General features: G+C 38.9%; 1 protein-coding gene across 3 annotated transcripts in view; it reads right to left on the bottom strand.

Annotated features, from left to right (window-relative positions):
• Window positions 1–2534: 2534 nt before the first annotated feature.
• The window catches only part of NCK2 (NCK adaptor protein 2), an 83528-nt gene continuing 66976 nt past the window's right edge, over window positions 2535–19086 (bottom strand). For all 3 annotated transcript variants that reach the window (XM_050333843.1, XM_050333842.1, XM_050333844.1), the window contains 2 exons: window positions 14005–14726; window positions 2535–4971 (listed from right to left, as the gene is read on the bottom strand). In XM_050333843.1, the coding sequence (XP_050189800.1) occupies window positions 4777–4971; window positions 14005–14726 (917 nt within the window). In that variant the 3' untranslated portion in view covers window positions 2535–4776. The remainder of the gene's footprint in view (window positions 4972–14004; window positions 14727–19086) is intronic.

Raw genomic sequence — 19086 nt, 5'->3', positions numbered from 1 at the left:
TCTATTAGTCAGCTTCTGCATCAGCTTGAGTGGATTTTGTAAGTAACAACAGGGGAGACAACCTATTTTCTATCAAGAAAAGAAACACTAAGAATATGCCAGAAAAAACTTGTGTTTTGAAACACAGAAAGAGCATATGGTCCCAGCAGCATGCAAAGGACCAGAAAATACTACAGTTTTAAGTATATTACATATAGGTCATTTTACATGTGAAGTCACTTTAGGTCAAAAACCATTCTGTGTGTTGGATTTTCCAACGAACTATAACTATGTACAACAGCTACAGGTATGAATACCCACCTAAGAGAGAGAAAAAGTAAGCTACTACTTTCACAAGACACTGGCAAAGGAACATACACACATTAGGCATTGTTAGCACATACTAAAGCTGCTGCACATTTAGGTTGCAATTGCAGTATACTTTCTAAAATAGTATTGCAAAACTGATTTACCTGTTACTCAAAAGCTTATTCCACCTACGTGCAAATAGCGAGTGAACGGCAACATTTACTCGCATTCTCCTTTTACTCTACAAACTTTCATTCACGTGGTCCAGGTGTGACCGGTAACACTCTTTCAGGACTGTGCATCCTGTGCTCTTGCTGGTTTGCACTTTCCCACTTTATAAAAAACAACACTGAATTTTGAATGTACTGAAGAGAAAGGAAGATTCAGGGTTACTAACGCATTTTAAGAATTCAGAGTTGCTTTAGCAATACAACTTTCACAATTTACCATTATAAATATGTTAACGAGTTTCCATTTAAAAATGAGTCATCCCATCCCACTGGAGTAAGAAAACAGAACTTGTCAGATTGAGATTCTCAAGATTGCACAAGTTTAATTTACCTCTAAAGCACAGACTTAAACTAGTTTTAAGACCAAGAAGAAACAAAAGCCCTTACAATTATTTAGTAGCTTTTGCTAAGTAAATTTCCAGACCTAATTAAATAGAACTGTGATCCATTTTCTAACTTTTGATTCATAATTTAGGCAAAAATCTGACTCATTTTTATAGGTGAAATCGTATGATGGCATTTTGAAAGTACTTCAACTTTGTGTTATAACAAAAGTTACCATTCTAAGTGTGGAAGATCTCTATTTCCTCATAGTAAAACCATTAAACCAGACCAAACTTTATAGTACCAGAAAAGCTACAATAAAGGCTTGGAAGAACAGCTATAAACTTTAAGGATTTAATATAAATTTATGAGACAAAAATATTTGAATAGAGACCACTAAGCAGAATCATTCAAGTGTGGGACTTTACAGTTCTTTCATGTAGTCCACATTCATGTTAAATACCAACTGAACATCTTTATTGCCTCTTTTTTCCTCTCCCCAAAAGCAAAGACTAAGCAAATCCTTTGCTTTTATAATACACTAGATCCACGTGAGTTTGCTTGGCACGCTCTCAGTTCACTCTTAGATGAATCTTTTACTAATTTGTCCCCACATAATATGTGATACCAAAAAGGGGTGATACCACAGTCAAGATAACTTCAAGTGAGAACTTGTCAACAAGCTCCCAGAGCTAAAATCAAAGACATGGATCTCAAATTCCTGACATCACGTGGAAAATACAGTAATTACTATGGATTCAGACAACTCTTTCATATTCCTGTTAAGTCACAAACAAGGCAACAAAACACTAACAGCTGCACAGGAATAATACTTAGAGGTACAACTTACAGACCTGTACAAACCAGCTATGATGGGAAAAGCCAGACTGAACATGATAAAGAAAAATCACCACTTCTACTCCATCAGAAATTATTTGAGCTTTTAATGAGTACTGCAGGCAAAGAAACTCAGGTCACCATGACTCCACTCATATTAAAAAAAAAACCACCCCTCCCCCAGCTTTGACAAAGAGGATATAAATAGTTAAAAAATAAGGGTGAAGTTTTGTCAAACAATTGAAAGGTACATATAAGATAGGAAAATAAAAATAAAATCCTTGTCTACTGCCCCTTTATTGAGCAGTTAGTACTGAAGATTGTTAATGCTTGGGCCAAATCCAACAGAAAAGGTCAAAAGGGCAGCAAAACCAGCAAAACTTGCATGAATATATCTCAGTTAGTAAAGACAGGAACAACTGAAGAACTATTAATGAGCCTGTTGAAAGCATGCTGATTAAATACAGTATGGGCAAAACCCAGGTGAGACTTATTTAAAAGAAAAACATTATTTGAGCTAGTCATTTACAGCACTGTGTCATAAATTAACTAACAGCTTCCAAAAAAAATATTTTAAGAATTCACACTTTAAGACACAGAAGCTGTTTACAGAGAATGAGGTAAAAAATCCGAACAAAATTTGACAAAGCATTAAAATATTATATGTATATAATCTTCATTTATATGTACTTGATTTAGTTCTAAGCTACTAAGACTAGAAAGGGGTTAGGAACTAAGAGAGCTTGTAAAAAGGGACTGTAGAAAAAAGTGAAAAAAGACTGCAAGAGGAATACAAAGGCTGGACAGGAAACTAGGGAATATTTCAGAAAAAAATGAACAGGGGGCATGAAAGAGTAATTAGCATAATCAGTTTACTGAAAAGGTAAACCATTCCCATATATAATTTTTCCAAATACTACAAAGAGACAATGAGACTGAAAAGCATTTCACTGAAACCTGAAAATGCTTATACAACATATAGTTGACTTTCTTAATGTCATTGCCATACCCGGTACATGCTTAGATTCACCTAATTAAAAACTAGGTATTAGAAGGCAAAACCCTACATTCTCTGCAGAATTCACTCATGACGTTTAAGAAACAGCCCATTGTGGAGTCCCTCTGTAGGTAGATTGTAAACAACTGGTACTTCTCATCAACTTCCTAAGGAAAACTTCTATCTTCTTAGAAGACAGTCACGGATAGGTGCTCTTCAGGATAATGCATGATCATTTTGGATTGCTCTGAATCACTGCTTTCCTTCATTAAGCTTTACCAAGCACAAGTACCACTGCCCAGATTTCAGCTAATGCACAGACAGAAAAATATCATTTTTAATTCAAATACAGTTGTCAATTCAGAAAACCTTACAGAAATAAGATTTCAAGAGTGGTGGGAGAATAGTAGATGTGTAGAACTTCAAAAATTGTACTTCCCTCTTGGATCTGAGCAAGACTGCAATTCATTCACAGAAGTACAGTGCAGTCTCCTGGCAGTGTCATGATTAACCCCAAAGCAAGTCAGACAGTGCTGTTGTCTGCTTAACCTGCACTGGAGTTATGCACAGAGGTAGTTGTACTACTACTGGCTGAAATACAGAATAGGTAAGGAATGTGTTTTAACAGCAAAAGGTTTAACAGCAAAAAGGTACCAGGAAACAGGTCCATATTGCAGTTTTCATTAAAGCTATCAACAGACTTAATTATCACAGAAACTAGAAAGACAGAGCCCATTAGATACTGCCTCATATCAAAACTGTCCTCTGCAGTCACAGACGTTTCCTTTTTAGGCCACACAAATTCCAAGACAAACAAATTAATTATTCACGCTATTTCACCTTGACAAAGTAACACCAGGACTACCACCCAAGGATAAATCCAGTACTCCATCATGACGTAATACCTTTTTTATTACAATATCCAAAAAACTGAGTATGCAAGATTTTGAGATCTCATGATCCCTTCTTCAATCTCAGGAATGTGCCATCTAAAGACTGTATATTTAAACCATAAAGGACTTTAAATGTAAAGAAAAGAGAAAAATGCATTTTCTTCATAAACATTCTGTGTGTCTCTTCCTACCAACCACATCATCCTCTGTAAAACCCGAAGATTTCTTTCTGTAAAGCAAATATATATATAGTGTTGGTAGCCCGCCCCACCCTGTTCCAAGATCAGTTTTTATTAATCTTCTGTATTAGTGTCAACAATCAGCTACAGATACATATTACTTTGAGAATTAAATACATAATCGTTTAATTCAAACAAGCAGAAGGGCAAGAGGAAAAAGCATTATGTGGATGGCACATTTGGTTGTAGATTACCAAAACATTCAGTCTTTACGATTCATTTATTCTTTCTCTAGTAATCAACTTTCAAATAAAATTTCTCTTTGTTGCAATTACAGACCAAAATACACTAGATAGTTTTCTTTTACTACAATCTTACCATAGTAGTTTAAGAAGTACTATTACAAAATGCTTTTAATTAGTGTACTCTTCACAAAGAGTCAGAGAGGCAATGTAATAGCAGAGTACAGTGTAAAGAGTGCTTCTAGGAACTAGGAATTTTTGTAATATCCTACTCAGTAAGCGATATAGCTACAGAACTCACAGCCACAACTGTTATGTCTACTCTCTCTCACTTAAGCAGCTGCAGCTTCAGTGCATTCAAACTGTGCCCGATGTCTCTGAACGGAGAGTTCTGCCTGTGTGAGCAAATCTGAACAGATTAACACTGGTTTGAATTGAAAACACCCCTCCTTGATCTGAGCTAACTATGTAAACGTACACAAGAGAGGGGAGTTTTGAACTCAGCCGGGAAAGTGAGTGCTCACCATGGCCACCCAAGGGAAACTCTCAACCTGAAGAGAGGTGGTCGGAGATTAACAGAACTGGAACACAAAAAGAGGCAAAAAAAAAAAAAAAAAAAGAAAAAAAAAAGAAAAAAAAGACAAACAGCAACTGACAGAGCAAACACCTTAGAAAGAGCCTATTCCTTAAGCCTGCTTCAGATATTGCTCTGCTCTATAAAAGTGAATTTAGGACCTAAGGCTTGTAAGTTATAAGAGGCCCAGGTGGCCAAGTCCATCTTCAACGTCACTGAAGTGCTTTCACAAGATATAGCTTTTCCCCGTGTTCACTGGTGAAGATGGGAGCCTTTTTGTAGTGTTCCACCAACTCATCCATAGTATTAAAGCGTCGCTGCCCAATACAATAGACATTGTCCACGAGCTGCACCTTGAAATGTTTGTTCTTCCCCGACGCCTTTAGAGATACCGAGAAGTCACTGGGCTGTTGAGAAGAATTCAAAAAGAAAAAAAAATAGTTATATAAAAGCGAACAAAATGAAGGTGTAATTTTGTGGTTTCAAGAAAGAACTGTGTCATACAGTTGACGGTAATTTGTTAGTCTTTGTTCCACAGCTCAGTGCTTTAGCTACTTAAGAAACCCAATAGCCTATTATTCAATAAATAATTGCCATTGTTATTAACGTGCGCAGTTAAGTCAGTTAAGTGAAAGCTCCCCAGATGCAGTTTGAAGTTGCCAATTACATGACTAAATTGCAAATATTATCTTAGTTACTCAATCTAGAAGCACAAGAATGTCAAAGAGAAGGGAAAAACTTTCATCATGTAAGCCTTCCTTGCCAGAGTGCCGTGAAGAAAGCAATTATCGCAATATTGCTTGGGTGAGATGAAGAAAATTCCCTGTATCACTTTTTTTTAGAGCAGTGACCACTAGAGGGCTGTTCTTGCTTTGCATTGCAAAAGATAGAAACACATTCACCTTTTATCTTCATTAACACATGTGCAGGGAATCATTTCTTCCACTGAGTACACCTTCTTTGTAAAAAAGATAAAACTATAGAATAAAAACACAGTACAAGTCTCACCATCACACCACCACCCACACAAGACAAAATTTAAGCTCTAATTAAGTTATTCAGAACAATTTTTCATGATAAATCTCTCTGTCTTGGCAATCAATTGCTTTAACAAAGAGAGCGCTGTCATCCCAACAGTCAGGATGGGACCATTCCACTTTCTGCTTCACATGCCACCATAGGACACACTGTCCCTCACTTCCAGCTGAACTCCATCTCTAGCCAGCAACCACTTCTGGCTGGTCACAGAGATAGTGTAGAAGCCTGGGCAGTAAGGATTTAATGTGTTGCTGTGCCTCTAATACCGATGACCATTCAAGCAAGCACATTAGAACAGAATGTGGCCGGAAAATGGGGATGTACAGAGGCAGGGCAGAACATTTCTGTGGCCGACTTCCCTGTTTTGGTCCCTGGAGACAGCACAACACAGAACAGTGCAGGCGAAGGAATGGGTCAAGGAGCAGGCAAGTCCAGTAGAGGGGGATCAAGACCACCAAAAGACCCTCAAAGACCCCCACTTCCTCCCCCAACCCATTTCCAGAAAGGTCCAGAAGAACAGATTACACATGCTAACTCATTTATATGAAGAGCAAGAAATCTAATTCCAGGGTGGGGAAAACTTACTTAGAATAAGGCACTCCCACAAAGCCTTTGGTGATGCACCCCCTGGATCCTGGACACCCTGTTGGCTGGACTGACACTGGACCCAGGACTAGTGATCTCCTTTCTTCCCCTATCTGATCTCCCTTTCACTTTCTCTTTCTCTTCATATCTTTTATTATTTCTCTTCCTATTAGAAGGCAGGGGGGAAAACATACATGAATTTCTATGCTGAGTGTGTAGTTTGCTAATAAAACTTCATGAGGTTTTTTTTGATCCTTCTGGTTTTAAATTCCTTTTTCAATGACAGCCATCTATGAATTTTGGGTTGTCCTTTCCACATAGGACTGGGATGTGACAGATGGGAGTATGTGTATGCCTTGTGATAGGCGGATGGAGGCCACCAGGAAAACATAAAAAGCACACACTAGAGTTGTAATAAGCACTTAATGGAGGTAAGTAATGCCTGATGTGACTGTGGAGGTGCTGCTGCAGGTTCTCAGCCCACTGAAGGCGCAGCTTCAGGCACAAACCATTGAAGGCACATGCCAGGCTTCAGATACAACCCCCTGCCACACTGCTGCTCCGGCTGGGCCAGCACTGCACACCTGAACTTGCCCATGCTAAACAAAACCCACAGGGGACCATCTGGTTCATGGCATCACCTGAGGAAACACCCTGAGCACAGCTGTGGCACCACAGAGGGCAGAGCAGGGGGCTCAGGAGCCCTTCCATGTTACTGCTGTCACCAGACTTTGGCTCACAAAACCACAGCCACTGAGTCCTCTACACGGCATGTGCAGGGGTCAGATACACACTAAGTACATACCCAAATAAGGTGTAGGACAGCATTTTCTCATGCATGCTGTCTTTGCTTCTGCAATAATGTGTGTCTGCCCTACACATCCGTCACGTTCTGCCTTATCCCCAATCTCATCCCTTGTATCTCCCCCCTCACCTGTTTTAGTTCTAATGCTTTCTCTGCCTTCCCTCTGACTCCATGTGCCCTGCCGAGAGAAAACAAAGCTCCTGTGTGCCTATTGATCTGGCTCTGGTCCAACTACTCAGACTCACACCTTGGCTTTGTTCAGCAGCTCTTCCCCTCTTATACTGCTCAAGGCAGACAAGCTCCCCACATCTCTGGACTAACTCTCTTCTACATTCCATCCATCTCTAACTCCAACTTTGAAAACTGCTATTTTAAGCCAGCTATCACTGATATTAAACCCCTACTTCAGGAGCATCACAAACAAGCCTGTACAGAGCTCACACTAAGACTGGCCTATTTTCAGCACTTCCCCCCCTGGTTAAAGTTAACCCAGCTGTACCAACACTGTGCTGTGGTTAAGGCCCCAAATACAGTGTGGACAAATCCTCTGGCAGCCATAACCACATAGGACTAGGACCTGTTCCAGTGGGCATCTCCATAGCCCCAAGCAGAAGCCATTAAACAGTAACAAAGCACAGGCCTGCACAAATGAAGTTCTGCAGGAGCTCTGGGACTCTGGGCTCACAGAAGAGAAATTTAGGACACAGGCTCCAGGCAGCAGACTGATCACTGAGCTCTGAACACGGGCTACCAGGCAGGTCTGTAAGGTCTCCCCAAGGGCAGCACTGAGGGTGGCACTTACAGCAGACTCACTGTTTATGATTTAAAAAACAAGAACAAGTCTTGTTGACTAAGTTCTGCTAATTCTATGGGTGATATCTACGGCAAACAAAAAACAGTAACCAAAAGGTCCTCATTTAAAACAGAAGAATTTACAAATGGGAAGTTCATAATCTGAACTAAACATTTTTTTTGTTGTTTTAGGAACAGGGAAAGAAGTTACAACAAAAGTTTAAAAGTAAGTGAAATAATCACTTTGCACTCAACAAGGTTTTAATATTTTCTGAGGAACCAGTTGTTTTCAGCATGTCAAAATTATGAGCTTCCAAAGCTCCTTGTATCTGTTAAGGATCACTATCTTTAGACCAGAAAGGATATGCTAAGGACACACGGAGATGGGCTGGAATAGCTTTTAGACCTCTGATCTACTCTCCTAGGACACAGGCACTGGTCAGACTTAGATCTTCACAAAATGATCTACACAATACACTAAATACTATTCCTGCCATTTTAATTATAACTTTAATGAATGAACATTCTCCTGAACTATTGTCTATTCTCCCCAGCCCTGGAGCTGCTAATTAGATTGATACATAAATAGAAGACATTATCATGACTTATTTTCTGCAGAATATGTTACAAAGTTTATTCTTTACATGATCTGATTTAATTTAAAAAAATCTTTAAAAAGCGGAAGGGCTGATCTAACTCTTTTGAGAGTCATCATCCGGTGCAAGGAGATGGAAGAGCTTGAACAGCTGTTGCAAAAATCCTGAAACCCTTTATTGGTCTCAGAGTAGTAACTTCTACAGGATTCAAGTATGAACAGCAAAAGCAATTGGACTTGTATCTGTTTTTATTTTGGTTCCTTCCCACCCTAACAAACACGCACATTCATTAAAAAGACTATTAAAAAAAAATCTCTAAATAAACTATTGCTCTTAACATTGCCAATTCAAACTATGCTAGTTTGATGCAGTTTAAATTGGTTCCCTGCTGACCTCCTTGGATTTGCTTCAAGTCTGTTTATTTTATTTACTGTTTAAGCTATTTTGTTTCAACTGCTGGCCAGTTTTTCTTCCTTTTTTGTCTTAAATTAATTGCTACATTTGGATGTTTGTACACTAACTTTTCCAGGAATAAAAGACACACATTAAATAAAGGCACATCAGAAGTAAGATTTAATCCCTGAAATCTATAGAAGAGTTGATGATTCTGCAACAGATTTACAGAGCATATCTTTGTGACAGAGAACCTGTGAATATTTCTGCACCATCATAATTGGAAAGACCTAAACCTGAAGTTAAATCAATTCCTAAAAGAGAAAATTAAAGATTAACTGTAATATACCTGCAGCCCTGCAGTCCAGGTGTAGTACTATTTTGACTTGTTTCTGATTCCTTTATTTTAACTCTCACCTATAACTAAGATAACCATAAGCTAGCTGGTGCCTACAGCATATGGAAAACAGCAGGTAGGAAGATGTTCCTTTAATTTTATTTCTTTGGCCAGGAACTTCATTATCTTTAAACAACAACAACAACAAAAAAACCCCCACAATGGAAAACTCTATCATGAAAATAAGTTATAAAGCAACATAAGAGAGAGAACAAGTGAAACAGGAAAAGAGAGTTCCCTCTTCACAATCTCTGAGAATTAAACAATAATTTTGTCATAAATGGCAAGGTTGTGACAAATAGCTCCCTCTGAAAGCCTTTTACTGATCCTATAACTTCTTTCAATTTTTTTCTTTCAGTCCAATTCCATTTGGCAATGCCCTTTCTCCAAGGAAGATATTCTCATGCACTTATTTCTCAAACTATTCTAGACCCTTTGAACTCCCATCTGTAAGCCTGCCCTGGGGTTCCACAACTCCTTCCACTTCCATACCCAGGTTTTCCCTTACTCCTCCTCCTTCTTAGTCACCCAGCCAAAAATCCCAAGTCATACCCCAAAGATCTAAGGTTAGTCTGGAAAGAGCCATCTGGGAGGGTTAGTTCCTTTTTCTACCAATTCTACCTCATTTAGATATAACCAAATACTCTTCTCCCCCCTATGTAATGTTTGTCATGTTCTGAAATCATTATTACACAGGTCAGAAACATGAATTGCTTCCATCGATCTTCAAATATAGCTCTAATAGATTTCTGTTCTTCCATTTAAAATAAACAACTAGGATATTTCCTTATGCCTGTTTTCAAAGAAAAACTTTCTCCTCATGTCCATTGCACTCATCAATCACTGCATGTCACAGAATATGACCAATGTTCGATTTTTAAACAGTTGTCCCATTTCACTGCTTCTATCCAACAGTTGCAGGATTAAAACCCCAGGAAAAAAATGGGACCCTGAATGCTACAGAATTAGCACCTTAAAAAAACATTTGAACTCTCAACCTGTGCCTCCTCCCTCTATTGTCACTGTTGCTGGACAAAGAACACAGAAGCTGAATATGATCTCAAAGAATTGACACAAATCGAGTCACACCTACAATCCTCAGTATCATCTTAATACACCTACAGTTGTCAGTATCATCTTAAAACTATACCCTGAAACTCCATTTAGGATGGGTTACTATAATTTGATAGCTGTGATGATAGAAGGTAGCCATTACTTCCTAATGAAAAACTGCTCCTGAAATCATAACAAAATTTGCATAGCTCATTCATGCTAATAAACAGAACTAGTCTGAGAAAAATAACACCTTCTCTGCTTCATGAGAAGACCTCATAGGACTACAAAGCACCGATGTTTGTCTAATCACCAGTTTTGCACCCACCCACAGTGGAGGGCAAGGGGCCCACAAGTTCTTACAGAAGCTCCCTTTGAAGCCTAAGGGTGTCTGCAGCAAAGGCTCTGCTCAGAAGCGAGAGCTGACACACTACTGCTTCCTGTTAGCTACAGCACTAGCAAGCCTACTTGTTTCCCAGGGTGAATCTGAACAAAACAATCCTCTTCTACCCAAATTTGCTTCTCTACTTAGTGAAATCTGAGATCTTCAAAGCATGATGATCACCCACCCAGCTCAGGCCACAAGTGTCAGCCAAGACCTGTTTGTCTTGTGTCGGGAACTACACAGAGAGAATAAAAATCTGACCACTGAAGAGCCTGCAATTCAAAACGGGTAAGAAGGTGCTGTACAGAGACTGCATAGGTTAAATCTACATTTTTTGTTGAAGACTGCTACTTAAACAAGACAATAAACTTCATCAACCTAGCAGCCTGCAACAGCAAGAACAAATCAGGCAGTATTTCTAACTAGTCATGGGCCAGTTCTTTTAGGTCTCCAAAACTAAGGTGACATTACCTAGGTGTAACAGAGGCAAAAATGTTATCAGTAGGTAACTGTGCCTGTTACATAAACCATAGTCTTAAATGGTTCAAACAGTTTATGGTTCTAATAATAGTATGTCGTAATTAATGAAGATTATCAGGCTCCTAGCTATCTTACAGAGTTCATCTCAGGATATTCTCCACTATGGCAGCATGCCTCAGATGTAAGTGTAACTGAGGAGAATATTTTTGGCAAAAAAAAACAAACATCTGGTAAGTTAAACCTAGAGAAACATTGTAAAATCTTGCAACTACTAACACTTAAAACGGAAAAACGTGACAGTCTCATCAAGAGAATACAGAATAATACAAACCTTCCTCTATACAAGGAGAGCTTTTCATAACTCAAAAACAAGAACAAAACTCAAAAAAACTAAGGAAAACTTTTATACAGATGAATTTTTGTAACTATGGTGATGGAAGGCTACAGAAAACCCTAAAAGAGGTCAAAAATCAGGCACAGAATTAACAGGATGATTCACAGTTTTATCTATGGGCCTTGGCAGAAAGGAGAAAGCAGCCACAGCTTTCATAGGTGGGTTCACAACACAATGTAATGGGAAGTGCTGTCTGGTGGAAAGAGCAAACCAGAGAGCTGACAACTTGGCTCTGTTCATTCTGGTCTCTCTAATCAAGATCTTTTGTTTGGATTGTGCAGACACTCTTGGTGACTTTAAGCCACAGCATGAACACCCTTTGTAGTCATGCGTGTGAAATACAGCAACCTTTAGGAATTCAAGAGTTATTGCTAAACTCTTCCTTAATTCCATACATAATAAGCTTGAAATAGATTTTTTTATGATCTTTTTCTCAATGCTATCAAGTATGCCCATTCACTTATATCACTCCTGGCACTTCAGGGAAAAAACTAGCAATCCCCGGTGTTCTATAATTCACATACATAAACAAACTGTATGACGGTATGATACATAAAGATTACAGCAGACAAAAGTTTGAGATGCCATAAATTATTCCTTTAAACCTAATAAAAACTAAAACTCTCAAACAGTACTAAGACGAAGGGGGCATTTACGTGTATAACTACAGTATTCTCATTGCTAAAACAACCCCCAAATACAGGATTTGCAAGACCTGATCAAGAGTAGAAAAGTCAGGAAAAAAGGTAAGTTCCATAATTCAGCATTTTTTTTGTGAGTGTGCAAAAACCTTGCTGTAATACGAGTTCAGTAAATTCTCTAGGATTCCAGTAAGTGTTAGATACCGGAAACAGTTTCAAGACCACATCCTGAATTAATCTTTTTGTGCTCCACAAGCAATGATCTCTCCAGCAACAATGCAGGCAGCAAATTTGAAACTGCTTTGAATACAAGCATTCAGTATCATGACATCATATTAAACTAAAAGGTTATTGTGTTCTAGCATTTACTGTTATGACATCATATTACACTAAAAGGTTATTGTGCTCTTTTAAGGAAATTCACTTACTCCAGAGATGAGAGGTAGATTCCTAAGAGCAAAAAAAACAAGCCATAGCATGGTGGTTCCTGTTTTTTAAGTAATGTACTTCAAACTGTTCTTCTGGTACTTTCCCAAAAGGCAGAAGAAAATTGATAGCTACAGTCTCAAGGTAAATCAGAGCGCAGCATCCAGATCTGAAAGTGAGCTTCTACCTGCTAGACAGACACAGACAGTACACTGCATCCAGTATTCTGCCTGCCCCTATCAGACAAGATGTTGCCTTAAAGAGACAGCTGAACTACTGCAATTTAATGACTACCATAATCCTCCAGTGGCTTTCTACATTTTAGAAGACCATATGTCCCACATCAGTCTTTTCTTCTGTTGACTAAACAGCCTCTCTAAATCAGTCATGATTTCTAAATTTCTATTTTTCTTCCTGTCCTTCTCTGGTTTATTTTTATTTAATCTCTATTTGTCTTCCTGTTCTGCTGTGGTTTATTTTCATTTGCCTTTGTTTAGTGATTACAATTAAGCAGAAATAGGAATTCAATGACAGAGAGTTTCAAAGAAAGGGTAGCTTGATAGCTGTCATGTCTTCTGCAGAGCAAGGAAAGACGTCTGAAATTTAATCAGACACTAGTGTATTCAGATAAAAATATCTGGGACTGTTACAGAGTTGTACATCGCCAATTTTGTCAATGATACATTTGATGTAAAGATTAAAATCTGTCACCTTTTCAAAATCACAGTCAAGGGATAATTAAATATTGAGTGCTTTAACTGTGAATTCTCTGGCCTCAGCATACATTAAAGTCCTTTCAGATGAATTTTAAATTTGAACTTTCAGAATTACAGTGAACAATAATCAGCATTACTTATATCCCTCTGATGTCATCAAGGCTCAATTTACAAGGCATATGAGCTGCTGACTTGACTCTCTCTGTTGTATATCATATTCTTACCTAGATACAATAATGACTTTACCTTATTACATCTTAAATGATCTAAGTAGATCAGAAATACATTAAAATGGGACTTTAACCAATAAAGAACCTATGTAGTTATTTAATTAAAAAACCAAAATGGACCAATTCAAAGACTATTTGAAATTAGTTTTAAGATCAAATTAATGACCAAATTTTCAATTAGCTAGGATTATTTTATCTTCTAGCACTGTAAATTTGAGGATTGCATGAGAAACACAAGAAAAGTCAAATGGAAACTTGAAATTCATTACTTGCTTGTCCAGTAATTAAAAAAAACCCCTGGATAATACAGATGACAGCTGTGAAATTTCAGTGTAAATGCCACTGCATTTCACTAACAGACTGATCCTCACAAGCAGTAAATGTATCGGTTGGTAGCTTGGAAGACTTGTTTGCTTCTTTAAGGGTGAAAAGACAGGGGATCTATTCACTGCCATGCTGGTACCCCTCGCACGGGGCATTACAAACCTGCTGGGCTGAGCACCACTTACCGAAGATTCACTGTCTCTAACAAGGAAATCTCCTTCCACTCCCCTTTCGTTCAGGGCACATTCTGCTTGGTGTCGGGTAACGTTCCCGTAATACCATTCTCTTCCAGCAAACCGTCCGGTAGAAGATGGTCCTGTGTAGCTTATCTGAGGTGGATGGGAAGTGTTAATGGTAGGACCATCACTAATGATTACTACATAGTTTTTAGGAACAAGACCAATTTGCCCTCTGGAATTTTTACATTTCCACCATTCTGGGTCATTTTCAGGCTTTTCAATGACTTCCATCGTTTCCCCTTTCTCAAAGTTGAGCTCTTCTTCTGTGACTGAGCTGAATGGATACAGTGTCTGAACAATGTGGAGTACTTTGGTGCCCTGGCCGTTACTCATGGAAGCGCCTTTCCTTAGGCTGAGAAAGCTGGGTGAATCTGCAGTTGCCTCCTCAACCTCCTCTACCACATAGTTCGAAGGAAACCAGCCGATCTGTCCGTTGTAGCTACCTCTCCACCAGCCGTCGCTGCACTTCTCCATGACAATCACTCGGGATCCTTTAACGAGGGACAGTTCATCCTCCCTCTCTGCAACATAGGCAAATTTCACGTAGGCTGGAATGTTAAGATCGTAGATCCGGTCGGCGCTGCTGCCGTTGGATGGGTATTCTGCATCTGTGCTGGGAGTGGGTGAGGCGTCTCTCGCGCTCGTCTTTCTCTTGGTTTTTCCCAAGCCTGTTAACGACAGAAATGTAAAGTGGTCACTCGGAATGCTTGTCCCCAGACTGCAAACACTGGATTTGGTGACATGCTGCTCCATCACTTCAACAACACTTCTAAATGGAGATCTCTTCTGTAACACTACATAGTCAGGAAATAGCAACACCTCTAAGAGATTCTCATTAACATCCAGCTGATGCACCATTAGGTATGGAGCAATCTGTGTTATAACGACTTCTATTCTCTTCTCCGAAGTACCAGACTTTAAACCCACTTAAACACAGTGGTTTCTTCACTAGGAGAAGAGCTAGTCACTGAGACGTTTCAGAGTTTGCCCTTAGGTATCTTAAAAATCCAGTCAAATGACCATGCCCTTTAATTTTAGCGATGACTTTGATTTGGCTCAAACAAAAAGTGGAAGAAAATCTACAAAAATTAGCAAGCACAGAAATAAAACCAAAAGTTTCTCTGCAGATTTATGTTTTACTCTTTTTGTTCCTAAGGCAGTCCCAAGCAGGTACAGCTGCAACTCCTTCCAACTGCAAGCCCCCTTCTGAAATCCACACTTCTTTCATCTACATTTCATCATGTACTATAATAGCATAAACCTGACAGTGAGGAAGACCATTTGCATATGTGTCCCTATAATCTGTAAATTCTGATAATCTGTCACAGCTTTAATTACAGTGTGAAATAAAATGCACAGAAGTAGCAACATTAAACATGCAATTTTTTTTTTCTTAATTAGAGGAACCATGCTAATGACTGTTTAAATATTGAAGAAAAACTGCACAACACAGTGTATTTTCAAACTTTTGCAGCAAGGACTGCTTTAGCTTATATATAAGCAAAACAATAAAGGGTACAAGCAGCCCTCTCCTGTAAAATTCCCTTACAGAAGTTCTGAAAACAAAAGACAAAGTCTCAGTATAGCACAAACCAAGCAACACCCAAAATGTCAAACATGGGGCAGAAAGCAAAAGCAATACTGAAATGGGAGCATTTGTACTTTTCTCCACGATCCTAGAGCCTGGCTGACAGGCAAGATATTTAGTTGAGACACAAGAGCACACACACCGGTTATGGAAGATTGAATGGAAGGGAAACAAAAAAAAGGTACTTTGGTTTTGTTTCTTCAAGTCATCTGAAATAAGGAGATGCATAGTATTTCATTTTTAACAATTCAATGCTATTCAGTCTCACCACTGCCAAAATGTGTAATATATATGGATATATATGTACTTGCATATACTATGAGCATCTTCAGTAAAGTTGTTTGTTCAATACAAAATTTCTTTGCTTATTTCGTAGGTTTATCTGTACAGCACAGACAAATAGTACACACACAACCATACAGGAATCGCTGACCAGGAGGGTTAAATACATTAACTAATACAGTTTTATGGTCTCAGAAGATGGCAGAAAATTCCGATCATCCTAAAGTGTTTCCTGACCTGCCCCAGCAGCTCCTTGCTTCCTGCTGGAGCCAGCTACATCCTAATGTCATTCTAAACTACATCATTTCAGCCAAGAGCTGGCAGCTGCACTTTCAGGCAAAATGAGGGAAAGCAGCTTATTGTACTAGGGGAGACAATCACAGGAAAAGAGTGTCCAAGCGAGCACTAATCGGAAGCTGGTTAGGCTCTGATCTCTGCCAAGACTGGAAATTTTTATCAGTTTAGAAATCATTTTTAACCAAAAGACAAGAATGTATCAGAACTAACGAGCTTTAAATTACAGTGATATAAACAAACACAACTTAAGGGTTGTTCTGTTAAGAAAGAAGGGAAATTACTTATTGTAACTTCATGGAAAACAAGCTACTGTATTTCAACAGATTCACTCTACACAAAGCCCTCCACTGAGACTGAACCTTGCAGATTAAAAGCTAAGGCTTTTATATGCTCTCTAATGAATTTATGCAGCACCACTTGGAATTGCAGCAGAAGAACTAATAAAACATAAAACCCCAAGTAGATGATGAAGTAGTTGGCCAGGAGAAAACTAGTCGAAAATCAGATCACAGAGAGAGAACTGTGAGAGATGAGGATGCAGTGTGATAAGAGAATGCCATAAACTGAAGTATCTAGAGAAAAAGCTGACAAACAGGTGAAAAAAACCAAGTTTCTAAAAAAAAACAACTCTGAAGTCTGATAAAGATATCTAAATATTTAGCAAAAGGTTATAATTCAAGAACTTTCTTTCCCTTGGAGTTTCATAAATTTCATCTTTTTTCACACACCTTCCAATTGTGCATCTGACATTCCAAATGTTCCTTCCTAACCTCCCCATTCAACACAAATCATTACAACTTTGGGAAAATAAAAATTAGAGACTTCGCTATGGTGTTTTTTTGTGGTTTTTTTTTTTTTTTTTTACCAATAAAGGCAGCTGGAGTTCTTCAGTTTAAGCTTAACATTTCATGTGAACAAACGTTTTAAGGCTGACAGCATGCTAATGATTAACCTTTTGCAACAGCAGCAACGAGCACTAACGAGTATGTTTCCAGTTGGATTGACCAAGTAACTAACTATGCAGAGACCTGGCTGCAGTCAAGCACAGTGAAAGGCATGCTAATTATCTAACAATCATTTTTTCTGTAAGGTTACAATACTCATAACTGCATTTATGACTGAAGAGGAAACAAGTTGTTCCATGAGCAGAATGAAGGAAATCTGTTCCTGTTTTTCTCCTTATACCTCCTGCCGCACTATTCCTCCTCTGCCTCCTCCATCTCCGGCAGGATTTACAATAAGCCCCCCTACCATATGACTGCCTTCACATCCCCAGGTCTTTCTCATATCTCCAGCTCCCTACTGCCATCTCCAAACTGCCCTCAAAGCATACTTGATCTCCCCTGGTGCTGCCCTCCTCCCTACCTTTGCTGGGCTGGCCAGCCAAGCACAATGCCTGGCACACCGTTGCCTTTCAGCCTTGCCTGGACTCAGCAAAGAGCTGGGATTGTTCTGGCTTCTCCTCCAGTGAGGATACCAGCAGTGTGCCTCCCAGGCACAGAGTTAGAGAAAACTAGTTAGTTTATCTCTGCCAGTCTGTCAAGTTTGCCTAAAATTGGCTGAGTTATCAGGGGTGGACAGATGGACGGACGATGACAGCTGACTATGACAGCATGACTAGTGTAAGCTTCATTTCCTTAGGAAACAAGTCTAAAAATATAATTTAACAGGAGAGCTGGTCATAGCTAAGCAAGAATAGAGTTAGGATTAAATTAAACTTTATATATGCATATATGACAAAACTCACAACTCCATTTAAAAAAAAGTACAGTCTATATGAGTCATCTCTAAAAAGAGTAAACACCACTATTACTCACTACTAACAGAAATGTTCACTTACTAATATTTCTAAGGGTATCCCTATTCTTATGTTCGAATGGAATGAAATCCATATAAAGAATTTAATGGAAAAAAAAATTCAAGCACTTCGGGAGTCATATTTAGAAAAGTCAAATATATTTGCAATTGCAGTCATAATTTTGGCATCTTTTATTGCCTTTGTTCTAATGAAAACTTACCTACTAATGAAATACAACTGAATTTTTCCCATTATGACTCATTGGTTACAGTTCACCTGAAGCCATAAACCTTTGTACCAAATAGTTGTTATGAAGGAGAAACTTAAAGCAAGAGATCAGCTTTCAAGGGATGGGACAAGGGTGGGAACAAAAAAAGTATTGCAAAGCAGCAGAAAGCCTGTTTTATGTTCCTGCAATTCATAGGAAGTAACAGTCTACAACTAACCTACAATAAACGTGTTCATTTTCACTTTTGCAGACACGTTGCCAAGTGATGTAAACATGTTTAATTTTTAGGCCAAGATATTGCTGAGATAAAGAAAAAATCAAGTAGTTAGCATCATTTCCAGAGAAGGGATTCACTGTAAACCCTCCTTTTCTCTGCAGTGAAAGAAATCTTCTGGCCCCAAGTTTAGTCCTAGGGAATTCAGAAACATGCCAGTTGCATCACTATGTTCCTGCTTCCTTTCCTAGTTCAGTTGTGGCTCTAAAGAATAGCTTATTTTTTGAGCAGCAGGCTGAAGACAAGTTTCCTATGAATTTGCTTCCTGTCTCTTAAGTTTCCATTGTGCAAGGCCCAGCTTAGCACCCTTTCGTTACCATCTTGTTGCTGCAATGGCCTTCCCACTGTACCCATAAGGTCCTCCAGCTCTCCCACCTCTCTCAATGCCCTCTCCCCACAGTGCTTCCAGCCTTCCCATCTCGTGCTCTTTAGACATCCCTCAGAAATGCCTTGAGCACCCCCAAACCTCAAAGTGGTGGAATTTCCTTCTGGTTGCTCTTCTTTGGCCTAGTGCTGAGGTAGTGCCACTTCCCCTCCCCTGCCTGTGTCTCCTGCCTTGC

This window comes from Myiozetetes cayanensis, unplaced genomic scaffold (genome assembly GCF_022539395.1).
Source record: "Myiozetetes cayanensis isolate MyiCay16 unplaced genomic scaffold, myiCay2020 scf5-8, whole genome shotgun sequence".
NCBI lineage: Eukaryota > Metazoa > Chordata > Aves > Passeriformes > Tyrannidae > Myiozetetes > Myiozetetes cayanensis.
The sequence above is the reverse complement of the archived record's forward strand: the minus strand, read 5'-3'. Positions and strand labels throughout refer to the sequence as shown.